Source organism: Carlito syrichta, unplaced genomic scaffold, assembly GCF_000164805.1.
Source record: "Carlito syrichta isolate Samal-C Ts95f unplaced genomic scaffold, Tarsius_syrichta-2.0.1 Scaffold303338, whole genome shotgun sequence".
Classification (NCBI taxonomy): Eukaryota; Metazoa; Chordata; class Mammalia; order Primates; family Tarsiidae; genus Carlito; species Carlito syrichta.
The window spans coordinates 387,539-408,711 of NW_007247434.1; the positions used below are offsets into that span (position 1 = coordinate 387,539).

Consider the following 21,173-nt stretch of genomic DNA (forward strand, 5'->3'; position numbering starts at 1 on the left):
AATGAACAATTAATATGGACAAAAAGAAAAAGTTATTACAGTGTGCAAGAGCAATATCTGCAGGTAATGGTTTCAGAGGAAATACATTCTTACCTTGCTCATGTGTCCTAACATTGAGAACCGTTGGTGGTCCTTCTCCCATGATGGTGAAAGCAGATACACTAATCATGTGCTCAGTGAAAGGTACAAGTCTCCTGATAACATAAGACAGCTGTTCAGCAGCAATGTCTGTGATATACTGATTCCTCGTAGTTACTATTTGAAATCAGTAAAAAATAAATAAATAAATAAACGGCATTTGACTTCACAATCAAAATCATCTTTTGCATACACAGTAAAATCTTAGTCAATTTCTCATTTTTCATTCATCTCTCATGCACTCCTTGATACTAAAAGTTAATGCACAATTATTAAATAAAAAAGCATTGATATGGGAAATCATACTTAATATTATTATTAATTCTGAATAATTCTGAACACCCCCAATAATATTTACAAAGATTTTGTGTTCATAACACAGTTTTGCTAGTTTTTACACACTATTCTAGAAAATAAGACTAGTATTTTAAAGAAAATATAATTTTCTAAAAGAGACTGGCTAGGAATTTTGTCTGGAAAAAGAAGGCCAGGCAATGATATAAAATTGAAATATTATACATCAACACTTGGTTTTTAATAGAAAACGTAAAAGAGAGTTTTATTTTGACCCAAAGTTCACTAAATCAAATGGTTCTTTAAAATCAAGCATGCTCGACTGATGCATAAATATTTCTGAACAATGATTTCAAATGTTACATTTTTATTTTATTTAGAAGGTGTGCTTCCAAAACTCTTGATTGGAAATTAGATCAGACTTGAAGTATTTAAAACACCTGCATCAGAAATCATGGGCCTCTTAATTTTTACTGTTGCCCTCCAGTCTTCTTTTCACAAGAAAAATGAACCAGAAAATGAAATGGACATATAGTGAATATAATGTTACTTTTTTGTTTTCTAATTCTACCATAAAAAAAATAACATAACACTTTTAATTTGGAATGAGACAAATACCAAATTAGAGTAAAGAGAATAAAATACTTTTCTCATTTAAAATTTTAGAAAAACCAGAGAAAGAGTATAGATTTGTGTCATCTAACTGAGTTATTTTAATTTGCCATATAGGACAATCTCCCTTTAGAAACAATAAGATCCACTGACACTGAAGAACAAGTGTATAGACTAATGACATCACCACATCGTTGAGGTCACCTACACCTGTTTATCACACCATGCACTAGAGTTGTAACTTGCTGACCTATTTACCTTTAGTGACATTTGAAAACCTATTAGTCAAAAGCTGTAGAGAGTGTGAGGCCTGTAAATGATTTGAAGATATGTTAATCCCTTCCCATCACACCTGCTTTGGCAACTGTAATAACTGATTGTCTATGCAGCTTGGCCAGAGACTCTAGGGTGCTACTTTCTCTAGGAAGAAGGTCAAATGGGTTAGGAGGGGCCAGCTTCTGCCTGTGTGGCATTTCCATTTGCTGTATGAGGTTATCCAACAGCTAAAAAAAAATTCCACTCCAGCCCATGGACCATTAATAATATGGTTGAACTCTAAGCTAAGGTTCATAACTGGTGGCTTAAGTGCACTTCATAGAAAATTAAAATTTTACCTACCAGTGGGTGAATTCTGGTCTTCAGCTCTATTCCTTGCAGGAAAGTTAATATGTGGATGATTGCTATACATAAATGAAGCAAGTGAGTGCAGGTCAGAAGACATCTCTGCCGAACCCTCATATAATCCTGCTATTGACTCTACTATATTCACAAGTTCTGGAGCCATGGAGTCGCTTATATACTGTAATTAAAAGTAGATATTTACAAAGACTGCTTGTGACAGTTACCCTAAATAATTTAAATCAACTACTAGTTCAGAAATAACTTTGAAATCACGCTTTTTGAAAAGATAATATTATTTCCTTGACTATTATCTTCTTTGGATTCCAAGAATTCATTCTCAAGCTAGTAAAATTCTGTGTCATAGTAACACATTGTGATCACTCTATTTCTTAAGATGCCTAAAGTGTATTTTGAGAAGAAGGTATTTGTTTCTGATTTGAGTTAGTTTTCTTATGGTAAGATAAGACATCCTCATGCAAAGTTTTCATGACTGAAGTATTTTAACTGCTCATCCCCCAAAAGGTAATGATGTATTACAATGTATTTTGCTTACCTATTTATGTGTCCTCATTTGTAAACAGATGTGAGAGACCTGCATGCCTGCTTGATATATATCAATGATAGTAACTTATCTATAATAGAGTGAAGTTACAGATGAGAATAAAACTGTATGGCAGGAGTTTTCAAACGGGATTCATGGCACACTTATCCAAGGCACTGGGGCTAAGAAATATTTTAAGTAACTTCAATTGTTCCTAGTTCCTATAATGTAATTCACACATGTCAAGTTCACCAAAGTGGCAGATATTAAAGTGAAATATCAGGAACATATTATGGATGTAAACAGAAGAAGTTTTTGTTAAAGTAATAAGATTACCCTCTCCCTTCTCCATCCCTACCCAGTATAACTGATTGAGACAAAATGGGAAAAGTGTGTTTAGCCAAATAATAATAGATATTTCTGTAGAATGTCAACTTTGGAAATAAGGTTAAACATTAATCAAGGAAAATGTTGCCTTAAGACACTTAACAACCAAGAACAATGTGTAGACCTTGTTTGTATTCTAATTAGAACAGACCTACTGGCATAGGCTTTGAAGATTATTGAAAAATTTGAATATGGTCCAGGTATTAGATGATACCAAGAAAATATTAGGAATTTTTAAAATTGTGGTCATGGCATTTTTATATGGAAAATGTCTTTTTTTCCCCCAAGAAATTCACACTTGGGCATATAGGAACAAAACAATGTGAAGTCTAGAATTTATTTATTTATTTACTTATTTATTTATTTAGAGTTTGAGTCTCAGTCTGTCACTCAAACTGGAGTGCAGTGGCCGCTCCCGGCCACCGCAGGCTCGCCCTGCTGGGCTCGGGCGATCCTTCCACCTCAGCCTTCCAAGGAGCTGGAACTACAGGCACGTGCCTCCACGCCTGGCTAATTTTTGATTTATTGTAGAGATGAGGTCTCGTTAAGTTGCCCAGGCGGGTCTCGAACCCGCGGGCTCAGGCAATCCACTCATCTCGGCCTCCCAAAGCACTGGGATTACAGGCTGAGCCACCGAGGCTTACTTTAAAATGTATCTGCAGCAACAATAATAGAAGCCAGCAAAGGCAAGAGTGGTAGACTATTGATTACTGAATCCAGGTGGTGGGTATATGAGGGGTCCCTGACCAAGTTCGTGATTTGGTAGGAACTGGGTTGTACAGCAGGAGATGAGCAACAGGGTGAGCCAGCCAGTCTCTCCCCATTGCTGGCATTATCCCTGATTCCAGGTGATGATGCTAGCGCTGGGGAGGGGCTACAAATACATTTGCAGTGAGGTTTAACTGCACATCCTCCCCACCAACTTCATCCCCCAGCCCATAGAAAAACTGTCTTCCATGAAACCAGTCCCTGATGCTAAAAAGGTTGGGGACCACTGGTTATATTATATATACTCTTTCCTCTACTTTTATACCTATATGAAATTTTCCAAATAAAATAGTTTTGAAAAAAAGAACATACTACACAAACTACTTTCTTTAATCAATTCCTTTCCACATTCTGCTTCATGACTCACATCCAAAACTCTTTTTTTTTTAGAAAAATTATTCTATTCCTATCATTTCCATGTTCTGGTACCCTCAGAATGTATAATTAATTCATAATATAGGTTTCAGTTGTTTATAAGCTTTGGTATATCTGATTTTTAATTACCTTCCACGTTCTGAAGTTGTCTTCACTCCTAAAGTCAAAAAGAGGCTTTCTATGCCTTATGAACATCAAAGCACTTAGTATTTAAAAGAAAAATAGAAGATGCTCAGGAAAAAACTCAAGAAGACAGGAAATTTTAGGGAAGTTCACTTAATTTAACTATCTGCAAAGGCAAGTTTTATAAATATTAAATTTTCTGAGAGATAAAAGGGAGAATGAATCAAAAAACCTCCAGTCCTTCAAATAATATTTACAAAATAAAATTATCTAAATCTTGTTACAACTTCAGTGAGAAAAGTGTTACAGTAAAAAGCAAGAAGATCTACTTTTTAAATGTTGTGATAAAGAGCTATGGACAGAGAAACCCATATGGGTTTCTTCCTTTGTCCCTATATGGGACAAGGTAAAGGTCTATCTTCCAATGGCTCACTTCAGCTTTGCCTCTGCAGTAAAATCAGGGAGAGTATGAATCACAAACACATAATTCAAGAGTTGCTCTGGTTTTCCAGTCAATAGTTTATGCCTGATCCACACAGCTGTTTCCACTATCAATCAGTCACCCTTTGAGAATCTACTGTGTGCAAAGCATTATAGAGGGACAGTGAGGTAGTACAAAGAATTTCCCCCTGAACTATGATTTTTGCATTAAATCTCTCACTATTTCCACCCATGTTAGATAAATTATTGAGAGTTAAACCATAGCATTCCACCAAGTTAGGCATTTTTGTTGACAAACTGCCATTTCAACATGAGTTGATGTAAATACTTTGACTATATGAATTTTCCCAAAATTCTGGTATTCTAGCATTAGAAAAATCCTCCATAACTAGGGCAATAATTTGAATATTGACTTTGTAACAATCCAGAATGCTATTAATTATCACTAAGTGTGCCATGTCATGAATATTTTTCAAACTTTGCCCCTTTAAAAAAGATATTAGGTTAGATGTTAGTCAGATTTTTCAAAAGAGAAAAAAGTAATCATTTTAAAAGCAAAAATGGTAGGAAATAATTTAAAGTCAGGAGAGTACTAGGAAGGGGCAGAGAAAAGCAGGAATATAAATGAAAGAACTAAAAGGGAAAAAAGTCCATTGCAACACCCCAAAGTTTTGGACTCGTTGATTTAGTCCAGAGTTCTAAACCTCTGCACTATTGACATTCTGTGTTAGAAAATATTTTGTCCTGGGCACTGTAGGATTTTAGCAGTACCCCTGGTCCTTACCACCTAGAAGCATCCCTCCAGTTGTGACAATGAAAATGTCTCCAGAGATTAATGAATGTCTCCTGGAGAGCAAAACTGCCCCTGACTGAGAACCACTGAGTTAGGGTATGTCACAATTCATCAACATGAAAGGCCTTGCATATGCTACGCAGGAATCCTTGGAATTTATGTGAAAGAATTAGAAGTCTTCAGAGTTAAATTCCTAGTCCACCTGAACAAACCAGCTTGATTTTATATGTAATAGTCTTCATTATAGTGAAAGTGATTTTTTAAAACCCTATTATCTCTATCAATTTAGACTCATTAGAGGTCTGCTGGATTTAACTAATAAAACATTTCATTTATTCTTAAAATTTTTTTTTATTTTAAAGATATGGGGTACAATTCAGGGTTAGGTATACAAACAGTCATTGCACAGGTAAAGTTTGGGCCTCACTTTGTTCCCTACTTCACCTGGTTTGAGATCAGGTACCCATATGGATGAAGTGTGCCTGCTCCCTCTCCCTGACAGTTTCCCACTACTGCCAGTCCCTTTCTTAAAGTACTTTAAAACACAGTGTCTACTTGGAAGGCTGAGGCGGAAGGATTGCTGGAGCCCAGCAGGTCGAGGCTGCGGTGGCTGGGAGCATGCCACTGCACTCCAGTCTGGGCAACAGAGTGAGACTCCAACACACATACAAAAAAGTAGATCATGACAAAGTCACTAAATAAAAAATTCCAGTAAGGATGATGAAATAAAATCAAGTCTAGCATAGAAGGGTAATATTTTAATATTTTTAAAGTTTAATCATCATGATAAGTACACATTACTCCAAAAAGAAACAAGTCATGATGAAAGATGTATAATGAAAATAACAATTTCCTATTCACATCCTCCCTACTCCAAGTCTTACTGCTCATAAGGAACACTTTTAACCACTCTTGCTTTCAGTTCTCATGGTGTTTACTTCTAAAATCACTAATCAACATGCTTATACTGTTCTGTTTACTCATTTATTTTAGATCTATTGACTATCTGCTATAATGTGAAGAATTTGATTATTTAAATAGATACATGCACACCTTCCCCATCAGTTCTAAATTCTTATTAGGTTACTTCTATAATGTAAATAATACACTGAAATCTAGGACTATTCTAATAGGTATGTGAAATATAAAACAGTATGTTGATTGAGTATGGTGGGTGGCCTCTCAGGTAGATACCCATTTATACCCAATTCCTATTCATGCTTTGTATAACCTCCTGCCCTTGAGTTGCGTGAGACCTTTGACTTGCATCTAACCAACAGAAGGCAAAAGGTATAGGATGTCACTCCCATGACTCCCTTACATTAATTATATAGACCCTTCTTGCTGGCTTGATGAAATAAATGGTCAGGCTGAAAAATCCCATGTGGCAAGAAACTGCGGGAGGTCTCTAGGAGCTAAGGGTAATCTCCAGCCAAGATCCAGCAAGAATCCAAGGTCCTCGGTTCTACAGTCAAAAGGAAATAAAATCTGCCAAAAACCTAAATAATCCTGGAAGTGGATTCTTCCCTACTCAAGGCTCCAGATGAAAACACAGCTCTGCCCATTCTCCGCAACCTTATGAGACCCTAAGCAGAGAACCTCTGTAAGCTGTACCTGGAACTCCCAACCCACACAATGTGTGACATAATAAGTATGAATTAAGTTGCTAAGCTTGTGGAAATTGTTACAGAACAAAGGAAAACCAATAAAGTAGATAAAAGTAGACCAAACAAGAGACTATGGAATTCTTAGTGGGGGTGGGGACGCAGGAATAAAACAGATACATATGAAAGTCATATTCCGGAGGTAGAAATAACTGACTTTAACATTAAGTGCCTATTGAATGCCAAGTAGCAATTAAGTCAGAGGTGACTCCAAGATTTCAAGCCTTCATAACAGAGAGGATAATGGTGCCATTATCCCCAAAAAATTTTTGTTGAAAATATAGCTATGTCGTTGGGCTCGGTGGCTCAACCTGTAATCCCAGGGCTTTGGGAGGCTGAGTTGAGTGGATTGCCTGAGCCTGCAGGTTCGAGACCTGCCTGGGCAACTTGGCGAGACCTCATCTCTACAATAAATCAAAAAAAAAAAAAAATCAGCCAGGTGTGGTAGCACATGCCTGTAATTCCAGCTACTTGGAAGACTGAGGCGGAAGGATCACCGGAGCCCAGCAAGTCAAGGCTGCAGTGGCCAGGAGTGTCCACTGCATTCCAGTCTGGGTGACAGAGTGAGACTCCAACTCAAAAAAGAAAGAAAATATAGCTATGTCATAAACATTCACCCCCAAAGCCTTCCAAATCACTGGTGCTTAAGACAGTGACATTCACGTCGGAGATCCATGGTATGCCCAGTCCAGGGGATTGGGGAATTATAATTCTGTAATTTAGTACCAAGGCTGCAAGTCAGCCTCTCTTCAGATCTTGTTTCTGACACACTGAAAGTATTAATTGCCTGGACAGATTTGCTTCTTGTGTGTCCTGCAGGAACCTTCACAGTTCACCTTCACTGTCCCAAGATCTCTGTCTCTGTTCCTCAGTCCAACATCACCTTCTTTTCCCCATCACAAACCAGGTCCTGTTATTCCAAGGAAGATTTTCATCTTATCTTATAGGGAAAAATGAATTTAGGTGTAATGAGTCCTTCCATAAGCAGTTGCAATTAAGAATTCAGAGCAAAAGATCAGAGTGGAAAGCAAGGCATAAAGAGTCATACTAATAGGAAGCAGTGATTGAGACTGTAAGAGCATGAGAAGAAAATGTTACAAGCTCGAATGCCTTTATAAAAGAAGTTAGAAAATAGTAGAGACAGTTAGCTTTTTAATGTCTTTTTTTATTTTTAATTGTGTAAGATCAAAGTATTGCAAGGTCACTACATAAAAGTGGAGGAAGTATTAAGGAGCAAATAGAGACAAAAGCTGGAGAGTGAGAGGCAGAAGGATGGATTTCAGAGGAGATAAGGAAGACAAGGATGGTTAAAAATATTTAATCATTGCATTTGACACTGAGGAGGTCACTGGTGACTTCTAACAAGATTTCAAGGATTCAAAGCACTCTTGAGACAGAAAATAGAGGCTACTCTTTTGGAAGATCAATAGTGAATGGGAGGAGAGAGTTCTTATCCTGAGAGAAGTATAAGGTCAAGAAAAGGGATAATAATGAACACACTAAACCAGAAATATTCTCTATTATATCATTTCGTCCCAAGCCTACACGGTGGGTAGATAAGTCCCATTATAAAAATTAAGGCACCAAGTCTCCAAAAGTTGACTTATTGAAGGTCATAGACATAAAACATGGTAGAGTCAGGCCAAGAACCCAAGGCTATTTGGATTTAGAGCTTCTGCCATATGTCTCCCCACATCAGACTCCTGAAAGGTGAACCCAAACACCAGTCACATGGGGATGCAGAAATATTAGAAATGAACCTGATCTAGTAAAGAAAGATACCATCACAGAAATGGAAGCATAATGTTTTTTTTTTTTATTGGGAGAGGATAAGGGAACGATATTGAGTGCTAACTAGGGCGAAAAGTCCAATGTCAAGTTTAATCTTCACAACAGATCACAATAACTTGACAAAACACTTACTATATGCCAGATACAGTTCTAAGCCCTTTACACACATTAACTTATCAAATCCTCATTACTTAACTTTTGTTTGAGGGACTCTTATACTCTCCATCTTCAAGAGGAAACAAAAGTTCAGAGATATCAGGCTAACTTTCTCAGGTTTAAACCATCCGTAATGCAAAACCAGGCTCACACCCAAGCAATCTGTGCCCTGGGTCTATATTCTCAACTACTTTGCTATACAGCCCAATAAGAGACCATATCAGAATTTAGGTCCAGATTTCTATGGCTCTAAAGTTCATGTTCTGTCTCCTATACCACAAGAATTACAGATCAGATAGAGGTGAAATCTCAAAGAAGTCTTTCTATAAACTCTTAGCTCAAGAGAAGAACAGGTGTGGCCATCCATTCAATAGATGTCATTAGTAGAAGTGGGAAACCTGTCACCTGGCCCTAAGAAAGCTCAGTATCTAATTTAAGACCATCTCAGCAGGAGCAAAGGGTTAAGCTTTTGCCCTTTGACTGTGTTGTCAACTAGAGTATCAGAGAAAGCATAACTCAACATCTTTTGCACAGAGAAAAGAAATCAACACAGGGTTAAAATTTAACTCTGGGCTGGAGGTGGTGAAAAACCTGGAGTGGTAAGTCCTAGATAGCCAGAGTGTATTTGGCACATAGTGAGTCAACATTCTTATACAGCTAAGTGCCAGAAGTAGAGAAAGGCAGAGACTAGATAGAGTGACAGCAGATGTGGGAAAAAATAACAGTACAGGTAGAAGTAGCAGCGATTTTGAAACAAAACAGCAGGAGCCCAGGTGCTGGATAACTCTCACGTCTGTCTCCAAGGCCCAGTGATTGCTGTATTGGTCCTACTTGTGTTTATTCTTTGAGTGCCCTAGGGAAAACAGCCAGTATCTGGGCATGACTAGCCTGGAGGCTGAAGGGGTCCTCACAGGTGAAGAGCTGTTGAGGTGAGGAGAATAAAGAGTGAAGGAAAATCAGAGATGCCTGTACTTCCTAACAAAAACAGACTTCCAGAGTGAATAAATGCAAATTCCCAAAAGATCCCCTTTCTTTTATTTTAGATCTATGTGATGGCTTACCTCTCTTGTATTTAGTTATGTGATTTATTTAATCAAATGTACTTCTTTTTTAAAAAGTGGGGGGAGCTCTGAGAAATTTAGCTTCCCAAAACCAAACAGGACATAATCATTTGTCAACAACAGTTACTAAAATTACTGTGCCTTTCAGTGGCAGCTGTCCTAAACTGTAAGCACAACCTTTGAAGAATTTAAATCATTATAGGAGTTTCCAAACAAGTCATTAACTAAATTAGCATAATAATATTAACTTATGAAAGTAACTTTTGTCCGGTTTAATAGCTCAATTAATTTTTTTCATATGCTGAAAAATAATAATATATTAATATATGATCTAAAATGAAATATGATCTAGCTAGATTATCAACATGGCCCAAATTTTTACTTCACTTTATATTAGCAAGTTGTCAAATATTTTACGTTTGAGGGCTAGCAAATCTTCCAAGCTAGCAGGGCCAAAACCAAGCAGAAAGTGCTCACTAAGAAGTGAAATAAAAATGCAATACCTCATTCTTTCCTGTGAGCAAAGTATCTTCCAAAATTTCCCCTGTCTTTGAAATTAGCACCTTCACTCGATATTGGTTAATGATTCCATTTGGTTGTCTTGGTTTCTTCCAAGTAATTGTTACTTGTGTGGCTTCTACTTCTACAAGTTGCAAATCAAATACTGCCCCTGGAACTGAAAAAAAAAAAAAGAGAGAAAGAGAGAGAAAGAAAATAAGGGGAAAATTTAGAAACATGTTCAAGTAAATAGAATTTCCTAAATTCTTAGTTCACTATTTAAGATATGTAAACAATTATATTAGAAAATAAACTAAAACATTTACTAATTTATTAAAAACTAAACGTGGTATAAGAATCTTTAAATAATAAAAGCCGAAATCCAGGACATAGAAGTCAAAAGGATAATACAAAAAAATCAATGAAACAAAAAGCTGGTTCTTCGAAATGATAAACAAGATCAATGGTCACCTAGCTAGACTAACCAAGAAAAAGAGAGAAAAAACCCAAATAAGCACAATCAGAAACACAAAAGATGAAGTCACGTCTGACCCTGAAGAAATACAACAGATCATTAGAGACTACTACGTACATTTGTATGGAAACAAACTTGAAAACGTTAAGGAAATGGAGGACTTTCTGACATCACACAACCTGCCTAGGTTGGAACAAGAAGAAATTGAGACCATAAATAGACCAATAACAATCAAGGAAATTGACTACATAATAAGAAAACTGCCTACAAAAAAAAAAGGCCTGGTTCAGATGGCTTTCCAGCAGAATTCTACAAGACATTTAAGGAGGAGCTGATACCAATCCTACTGAAGGTATTCCAGGTGATTGAAAAAGATAGAACTCTCCCCAAATCATTTTACAAAGCTAACATCACATCAATACCCAAGCCAGGTAAAGACCCAACAAAGAAAGAGAACTACAGGCCAATATCTTTGATGAATATAGATGCTAAAATTCTCAACAAGATCCTAGCAAACCAGATTCAACAACACATCTCAAAAATCATCCATCATGACCAAGTAGGCTTCATACCTGGGATGCAAGGCTGGTTCAACATTTGTAAAACCATAAAAGTAATTAAATACATCAACAGATGTCAAAACAAAAAACACATGATTATATCATTAGATGCAGAAAAAGTTTTTGATAAAATCCAGCACCCCTTCTTGATAAAAACCCTCAAACATTTAGGCATACGGGGAACATACCTCAAAATAGTAAAAGCCATCTACGAGAAACCCACAGCCAGCATACTCCTAAATGGACAAAAAATTGGAACCCTTTCCCCTAAAAACTGGAACAAGACAAGGATGCCCACACTCACCCCTCCTGTTCAATATAGTATTGGAAGTCCTGGCTAGAGCAATCAGAGAAGAGAAGGCAATCAGGGGTATCCAAATAGGAAAAGAGGAAGTCAAGTTATCTCTCTTTGCAAATGACATGGTTGTGTACCTTGAAAACCCAAGAGAATCTGTCAAAAACCTCCTTACACTGATAAAGGCCTTTGGCAAAATCTCAGAATATAAAATAAATGTGCAAAAGACAATCGTATTTCTTTTACACCAATAATAAACAAACAGAAACCCAAATAAAAACCACAATTCCATTCACAATAGCCACAAAAAAATGAAATACCTTGGCATCTTCCTAACTAGAGATGTGAAAGACCTTTACAATGAAAACTACAAAACACTGCTCAAAGAAATCAAAGATGACACAAACAAGTCATGGATTGGAAGAATCAGCATTTTGAAGATGTCCATCTTACCTAAGGCAATCTACAGATTCAATGCAATACCCATCAAATTACCAGCAACATTCTTCTCAGATCTAGAAAAAACAACACAGGAATTCATATGGAAACACAAATGACCAAGAATAGCCAGAACAATCCTCAGCAAAAAAAAAAAAAAAAACAGGCGGTATCACATTACCAGACTTCAAACTTTACTATAAAGCTACAATCATCAAAACAGCTTGGTATTGGTATAGGAACAGGCATATAGATCAATGAAATAGAATTAAAATTCCAGAAGCAAAACCTCAATTTCTCAACCAACACATCTTCAACAAAGCCTCCACCACCTACCACTGGGGAGAGGAGAAGCTATTCAGTAAATGGTGCTTGGAAAACTGGCTGACCACATGCAGAAGACTGAAACAGGACCCCTATCTATCCCCATACAAAAAAAAAAATAACTCCAAATGGATCAGAGACCTAAACATAAAACCTCAAACCATAAGAACTTTAGAAAATGAAGGACATACCCTCATGGAAATCGGAACTGGCATCCAATTCCTGAACAAAACCCGAAACCCACAAGGCCATAAGAGAGAAGATAGACAAGTGGGACCTCATTAAACTGACAAGCTTCTGCAAAGCCAAAGAAACCATCAAGAGAGCAGGGAGACCACCTACAGACTGGGAAAAAGTATTTGCCAACTCCAGGTCTGACAAAGGCTTAACATCTTGGATCTACAAGGAACTCAAACATGCTGAAAAGAAAAAAACAAACAGACCCATTATAAAATGGGCAAAAGATATGAACAAACACTTCACAAAGGAAGACATCCGAGCAGCCAACAGACACATGAAGAAATGTTCAACCTCACTAATCATCAGGGAGATGCAAATCAAAACCACTCTGAGATACCACCTAACTCCAGTCATCAATAACTCAAAAAATAACAGTTGCTGGAGAGGGTGTGGTGAAAAGGGAACACTTCTACACTGTTGATAGGAGTGTAAACTAGTGCAACCTCTGTGGAAAGCAATGTGGCATTTCCTAAAAGCTCTAAATATCAACCTCCCATATGACCCCACAATCCCCCTACTGGGAATATACCCTGAAGAGCTCAAATCACTCTATGAAAAAGATACCTGCACACGTGTGTTTATTGCAGCATTGTTCACAATAGCAAGAACCTGGAATCAACCATGCTGTCCATCTAAAGAGGACTAGACTAAAAAAATGTGGTACACATACACAATGGAATACTACGCAGCCATAAAAAAGAAAAAATCATGAATTTTGCAGCAACCTGGATGGAACTAGAGTCTATAATACTGAGTGACCTCTCACAGAAACAAAGATCTGAGTATCACATGTTCTTACTCATATAGTGGACCTTGAACATCCAATATAACATTATAAGAAAATGACTGGCAGTAGTGGGAACTATGGGGGGGGGAAGGGAGATTCCCCCCCCATATCTGTAGTAAATATCTGTCTGGAGATAGTGGACAGATAGTAGTAAATATCTGTCTGGAGACGGGGAGATACCTCTTATCAACAAGGGTGCCTGAATGAAGCGTATTTGTATACCTAACCCTTAACTGTATGCCACAATATCATAATAAAAAATATTGATTATAAAAGTTTTAAAAAATCTTTAAATACATGGATATTTAAAATTAAATTCTATACATTGTTCTCAGAATGTACATAAAGAACAGAATAACACAGAATACTTTCCTATAATCAAAATGTCATAACATTCGTTCAGAACAAATTAATTAATAAAAGTAATTTCCCTGAGAATCTGTCTATTTGGGGATGATTAATGCCCAGTTGAAATCTTGAAATCTTTATTGTTTCCTAAAAATGATAACAACAGATAAAAAAATAATATCCAGAAGACTTTGGATGAAATGTAGTTGGTAAATTCAATTAGCCATCTTTTAATTTATTACATGCAATTGTTTGATCAATTCTTGTCTGATGATTTATAAATTAATCATTCAATTTTCAAATTTCAGGAGCCCTCATTCTCTGTAATGGTAAAGAAAAATAGGAGCAAACTAAAAATTGGTTTAAAATAAAGCACCAGTTACTTAAAGCAAGTTCTAGTTATAAAGCCACCAAGAGTGACAGGTAGAGAACTGCTCCGTTTCTCAAGAGTAATGGACCAAGAATAAATATTCCCTGGGCTTTTGATCATTTTTGTTTATAGCTAAATTTGTGACTATGCATAGCTCATTCATCCCTCCAGTCCTCAGTTTCCTCATCTAAAAAATGGGTATAATTATAGCTTTACTATTCCAACACAAGGTTGCTATAGGGAATAAATGGTTCATGAGAATTCCTAAAATTTTCAAGACAGAGAAAATATAAAAATTGGTTTAAAATAAAGCACCAGTTACTTAAAGCAAGTTCTAGTTATAAAGCCACCAAGAGTGACAGGTAGAAAACTGCTCCGTTTCTCAAGAGTAATGGACCAAGAATAAATATTCCCTGGGCTTTTGATCATTTTTGTTTATAGCTAAATTTGTGACTATGCATAGCTCATTCATCCCTCCAGTCATCAGTTTCCTCATCTAAAAAATGGGTATAATTATAGCTTTACTATTCCAACACAAGGTTGCTATAGGGAATAAATGGTTCATGAGAATTCCTAAAATTTTCAAGACAGAGAAAATATGCCATAAAAATATGTTCCTTTATGATCAGGATGTGGTCATATAAATTCATTTTTTTAACTGAGATATCTGGCAGTGACATAGGTTTACCAAACTTAAATTTGAAGTGAAGCACATTGTCTTAAAGGGAGCAAAAGAGAATGATCCTGTTCTTTTTTACAATAGAAAGCAATTGAAAAATAATTTTATATCTCTCATAAATATTATTAATGATCAGCAAACATAATTATGCTTAAGTTGTCCGTGTAGTAAACAATATAACTGTACAAATTTTCATCCAATAGATTAAGAGCTTTTGTTTGTCTCCATGAAGTAACCAGTATAGACCCTCTAGATATTGTGACAATTATTGATTACTCGTGTATCACTCAACACACTGAGAATTCATCATAAGGTCACTCTTCTAGACACTTGAGGATAAAGGAAGGAATTAGATAAAACCCTCTGCACAGGTCATTTCTTGTACAAGTTTTATTTCATTAAAATATATTGTAGGTAGAACTTATGGTTCTGTGAAGTAATTTAGAATAAGTATTGCCAATATACAATAACTGTGTGGCATAAAATAACATTGCTTTTAAATAGCAAAACTCCTATTCCATCTTTCTTTAAAATTTTATTTTGCAGCCAACATAGACAAAATTTGAATCAGTATTGCAAAACATAAATCACAGAAGAGACCTAGAATTTTTTTCACTTAATTTGAACTGATGTGAAATCTCGACTGAAAAAAAAAAAAAACAACACCAGTTTAATGACTACCTTGATCATATTAATCAGGGAAGTGAACCCTGCCTATTGAAAAATAAGTGAAATGGTCAGTTCCATTTGAGGCAATATCCTAATGTAGTAGGATTTCAAATATTAACTAGTACAGCAGAAAAAAAAATATATTTTACTGTTTCTTATTTTGCTAGCCAAATCTAAGAGAAGTAGTAGACACTGTTTTTTTATAATTTATAATATACTTAAAACTTAAACTTAAATTATATATATAAACTATATATAAACATAGATAAACTTAAATTATAATTTATAATATACTTAAAACTCATAACTTAAAATATACTACTCAGAATAACTTGATAAGTATTGCCCCATGATACTAATGCCTAAAATTATAATCCAAGTAAGATTAAGTGGTTCTATATTACCATAAAATGTGTCTCAAACTTGAGTAAGACTAATGATTGTAAAGTTATCCTTTTTTCCTCCTTAAAAAAACTTAGGGAATAGAGGAAATGGAGTAGACAGCATTGTGTCTTGTCCTTAGAAAGATATTTGATCTATTATATCACAAATTCTTAGGAGGAAACCAGAGAAGTATGGATTAGATCAAACTCCTTTAATATAGATACACAATTAACTAAAGAAAATAAAACACAAAAGCCAATTATTCATGGTTCAGCATCAATTTTGAAGGTGTTGTCCACAGGGGCAACCTAAGAGCCATTCTCAAGTCTCAATATTTTATAAATTTTACTAATAAATGAGAATTAGAATAGGCATATAATTGGTTAAAACAATTCCATATTTTCTTTAACCCAATGCAGTTTCTTCCTAAATTCAAAATGGATTTTGAATGATAAATTTGCTAGATTGTGGCAAAAATAATTTTAATTGTGAAAGTGTTGTCCACAGAGATGTCTAAGAGTCCTTCTCGAGTCATTACATTTATACATTTTACTAATAAATGAAGGACAGAGTAGACATGCGATTAATAAGAAGTATTCCAAATGTTTTGAAATTTTCAAGTGAAAACTGTTAGAAGACATGAGATGGCGGCAAACAGCACCGGAGTACCAAAAATACATACATTAAAATCATTTTTGCTGTAACCTAGTAAATTAAACTTCCATTAGAAGTGCATTTTGAAAAAGCATATTACAAATTAAAACCATTGCAAATTCTGAAAAAGACAAAGTTGACAGGCTCTCAGTTTTTCCTACAATGATTTTACTACTATTTGCAGAAAGTCACAAGTTGAAATAACTGACAAAGTTTTCACTTCCATTGTCTATGGAGGAGTAAACAATTTCAGAAATGTGTTTACTTTTTTAAAATTGTGATGGTTTATAAAGTATTTGACTCTGGTGACAGAAAATGTTGTTAGGATATACTGAAGCAACAAAGTTTACTTATGATTTTTTCTCCTCATACAAATAAAAAGAAAGTGTTATTGTCTATTTTACATTAATCAGCACTGTCTAATTCTGGAATACACAACTCTATGAAGTTTTACAACCTTGGAGAATAAGTTTTGTCTTTTTTTCAAAATCATTTATTTTTTATGCCTATGTAGAAATCTGCTCAGCAAAACATTACAGGATCTATAGAAACCATAGGAAATATATAGGTGAACTGCTATAACAGTAGGGTGTTGATTTTCTTTGGCAATCACAGTAGACTATGAAACACACATCCTCAGTGTTAATGAACTCAATCCCAATATATATTGATAACACATATCATTCTCTATGAGAAGTCAATGCAATATTTTCTGTGACTCTCCAGAGATTTACAAGAACCCAAATTGTTTTAAAAGGTAATTTAAAAGAAGCAAGTTAGTCCTAATTATTTTTTAAATAGGCCACTGACTACTTTTAAATATGGAGAAGAAAATAAAATAAGTAACCTTAATTAGGATATGAAGAACACTGATGTTAATAAATGAAAAACGATAATCTAAAATTAAGTAATTTTTAATTGAAAGACTATCATTCTAATGAGTTACTAGTTTGTTCTCATGTAGTTTAAAGATCCCTTTATTTTAAAGTTTTAAATAGTGGGATCAGGATTAATTAGTGTTGTCAGAAGCACAAAGTTACATTTTTTGCATTTACCAGAGTATTCCGTTGACGCATCTCCTGAGGCTCAACTGAACTATCCCCAGCAAACTCCATGGAGGAAGACTGACATAAAGACATAACAACCAAGCCACACCTGCCTTTAGCGAGCCCACCAGTTGCCAATAGGCCCCTATGAGGCCCACCAAGGTATGAACTATATGGGGAGTGGCTCAGGAAGGTTGTAGAATGAAACTGAGGTCAAATTGCTTTTCATGCAGGGCAATTAAATAGTCTTCCATTTAAACTGATTTGGTGTGAAAAACAGACCACGTGAAATATATCTAACAATGACCTTAAAATTCTACTTCTTATTTTGTGAATAAAAAACATAGAAATAGCCGGGCTTGGTAGCTCAGTCTGTAATCCCTGCACTTTGGGAGGCCAAGGCGTGTGGATTTCCAGAGCCCGTGGGTTCGAGACTAGCCCAGGCAAATTGGCGAGACCTCGTCTCTACAATTAAAAAAAAAAAAAAAAAATTAGCCGGGCGTGGGAGCGCGCGCCTGTAGTTTCGGCTACTCAGAAGGCTGAGACAGAAGGATCGCTGGAGCTCAGCAGGTCGACGCTGGGGTGGCAGTGAGTGTGCCACTGCATCCCAGCCTGGGCAACAGAGTGAGACTCCAACTCAAAAAAAAAAAAGAAATAAAGGGAAATCATTTAAAAATCATATCCAAAACAAATAACATGGCATTGTACTCAAATGTGGTACATTTATTATTTATTTCGCTATTTTTGTCACATGCTATAGTCCAAGAATGATGACAATAAACAATGATCTTGAACTATGGATTCAGTTCAGAAGCACCAAAATCAGCGGGAACTTGAAAGAAGACAAAAGTTCAGGATGTCTTTAATTGTATAATAAGAATAGAAGCCGGGCTCGGTGGCTGAGCCTGTAATCCCGCGCCTTTGGGAGGCTGAGGTGAGTGGATTGCCTGAGCCCGCGGGTTCGAGACCCGCCTGAGCAGGCGAGACCCCCATCTCTACAATAAATCAAAAAATCAGCCGGGCGTGGTAGCGCATGCCTGTAATTCCGGCTACTCGGAAGGCTGAGGCGGAAGGATCGCCGGAGCCCAGCAGGTGGAGGCTGCGGTGGCCGGGAGCGGCCACTGCACTCCAGTCTGGGCGACAGAGTGAGACTCCAACTCAAAAAAAAAAAAAAAAAAAATAGAAATTTGGGGGTAAATTGGGGTGGGTTGAGAAATGCTACTAACACCAAAATCAAAGGCACTCCTTTATTTGATAGCACTTATAAGTTGGTCTAATTTTCAGAGAAGCACTTAGATGGAAAAGGGGAAAACAAAGTTTGATGGAGAAGCCACACAGATAAGACTCTTCTGAGAGAAGTATGATGGCAAAATCTTAATACAAAAAAGAACATTTTTCTTATGGACATGCAAATCTTTCATGATTCACATATTAAAACTATACGCACATTAGGATTTGCATTTGAAATACATAAACCATAATTTTTAATTATGTTCTTTCAATAATTATCATGTGGGTAATTATTTCTTTGAAAAGTGGAAAGTTCAACATTTCCTAATAGTTGCTGCCCTCTAATGGTCAAATACTTGAATGATGAATGTATGTTCAATGTGTGTGTGTGTGTGTGTGTGTGTGTGTGTGTGTGTGTGGTGTGTATTGTGTGTGTATGCACACATGTGTATATTTTTAGCTTAGAAGCTACTGCATGTTAGCTACCACACAAGTAAAACAAAGAAACTTTTTCAATGTTAATGTGTTGTAAAAAAATTATTGTATTTTTGTTGGTAATTATAATCCCTAAGTACAAATGAAGACATTTAGCACATTCAGTATGGGCCAGGAAAATACGTTGTGAAATGGTATGGGAACATTATTTTTTAAAAATATAGTTCACTGAAAACAATAGTGTTTAATGAATAAGATATTTTCTTCAGAAGAAATGTTGCTTTCATAATGTCAGTAAATACTGGTACATTTGTAACATGTACCCTCCAGAAATCCTCACTTGCTTAGAATAATCTTTTGATGACAAATATATTTTGTTGTAAGCATTGGGAATATAGAAATTCCTCTGGATACTAGTTCTGTGAGAAAAGTAACATTCAGCTTTAAACAATGTGGTTAAACAACCTGAAATGTTTTTCTTTTTCTTATGACTTCTTGAGATTTTGCTAAATATTTTTGTGAATCTCTAACAGGATATAGTATATGGTATTTCCTAACCTTGCTGGATCTTGAGTCCCTTTTATTATGAAGTATGCTATGGGCTTAATGTTCTGAAGAACACATGTTCAGAATGAATTAGGTAGTAATTCGATAAGGAAATAATATGAATTAAGTAAATATAAACCAAAACTGCTTCTAGTATCATGTGTCACCAAGTCAATAAAACTCACAAGCATATCAAAAATATCTCATCAACTCCCCAAAGGAGATTTCTTACCATCTGGTGGAGTGAATACTGAAAGATTTGACTTGGGTCCAATCCCTGCACTGGTTTCAGCCGCAACATACACATCATACATTGTAAATGGTGTTAGGTTAGTGAATGCAAACTTAAGATCTTTTGTGCTATTATCCAAAATTCGACCTGCAAAGAAGCAGAAGATATCTATGGATTTTTTTTTAATCAAGCATGTGCTCATTTTCATTTTTAAATTTAGAACCAAGGAACGCAACTCAAGTGTTAACCGATGCACTAAAATTTGTTATTGTAATATCAAAAGTGAATGTATTTAAACACTTGGCTTAATAGTGCATTGTTATTAATTAATTGAAAATAATGGAAAAAACATGAAAATCTTCCAGTGTTTAAAATTATTTTTAGTAAATCATGAAACCCTATTGAATTATCATGTTATTTTTGACATATTTAAAAGGGAAATATCAGATTTATCAATATAAAAATAGGGACAGTATTTTATACTGCAATTTATTCCATTAAAATGCTAAATAGTTCCTACAAGAGAAATTATAGAAAATATTTCTAGTTTAGCTTCTGAATAAAATTTCTTAGTCTATCAGCAACATTTCATTTGTTTATTTTTATTTTTTATTTGTTTAGTGATGGGGTCTTGTTATGTTGCCCAGGCTTTCTCCAACTCCAGGACTCAGGTAATCCTCCCTTCTTGGCCTCCTGAAGTGCTGGGATGATAGGTATGAGTCAGTAGGTCAGAAAATTCCTTAAATCTTCAACTTTTCCTTGAATACGTACTTCACCTTCTTACTCTAACTAAAAACTGGCTCTTTCCTAAGAACATTGCATCTGTTCCCCGGCAGCCACCTCAAATGGTAGTAGTCTGTTTTTTACCCCCACGGGTCTGAAGTGACTAGACCTTCAGGTGAGATAAATGCTCTCCTTGCTCCTCATTGTCCCTTAGTAGAGTATTCTCTTTACCTCCCTGCAAAAGCCTACAGCATTAAATCCCATGTCACCACCAACACCCACTAGCCCTAGTCTTCTACTAGATCCAGGGACACTCGCTCTCATTCTGGATGGTTTAGCTTTTGATTCAATGCTACCATCTTAATTTGTGCTGATTTCTTTTTTTTTTTTTTTTTTTTTTTTTTTGAGTTGGAGTCTCACTCTGTCGCCCAGACTGGAGAGCAGTGGCCGCTCCCGGCCACCGCAGCCTCGCCCC

The 21,173-nt window shown here is 35.9% G+C and overlaps 1 protein-coding gene across 1 annotated transcript in view; it reads right to left on the reverse strand.

Moving 5' to 3' along the window:
• Positions 1-21,173, reverse strand: part of PTPRQ (protein tyrosine phosphatase, receptor type Q) — a 219,468-nt gene that overhangs the window by 186,170 nt on the left and 12,125 nt on the right. Inside the window, exons 8-11 of the mRNA XM_008058431.1 lie at positions 19,976-20,122; positions 10,269-10,441; positions 1,663-1,843; positions 94-255 (exon numbers count right to left, since the gene is read on the reverse strand). Coding sequence (XP_008056622.1) covers positions 94-255; positions 1,663-1,843; positions 10,269-10,441; positions 19,976-20,122 — 663 coding nt within the window. The remainder of the gene's footprint in view (positions 1-93; positions 256-1,662; positions 1,844-10,268; positions 10,442-19,975; positions 20,123-21,173) is intronic.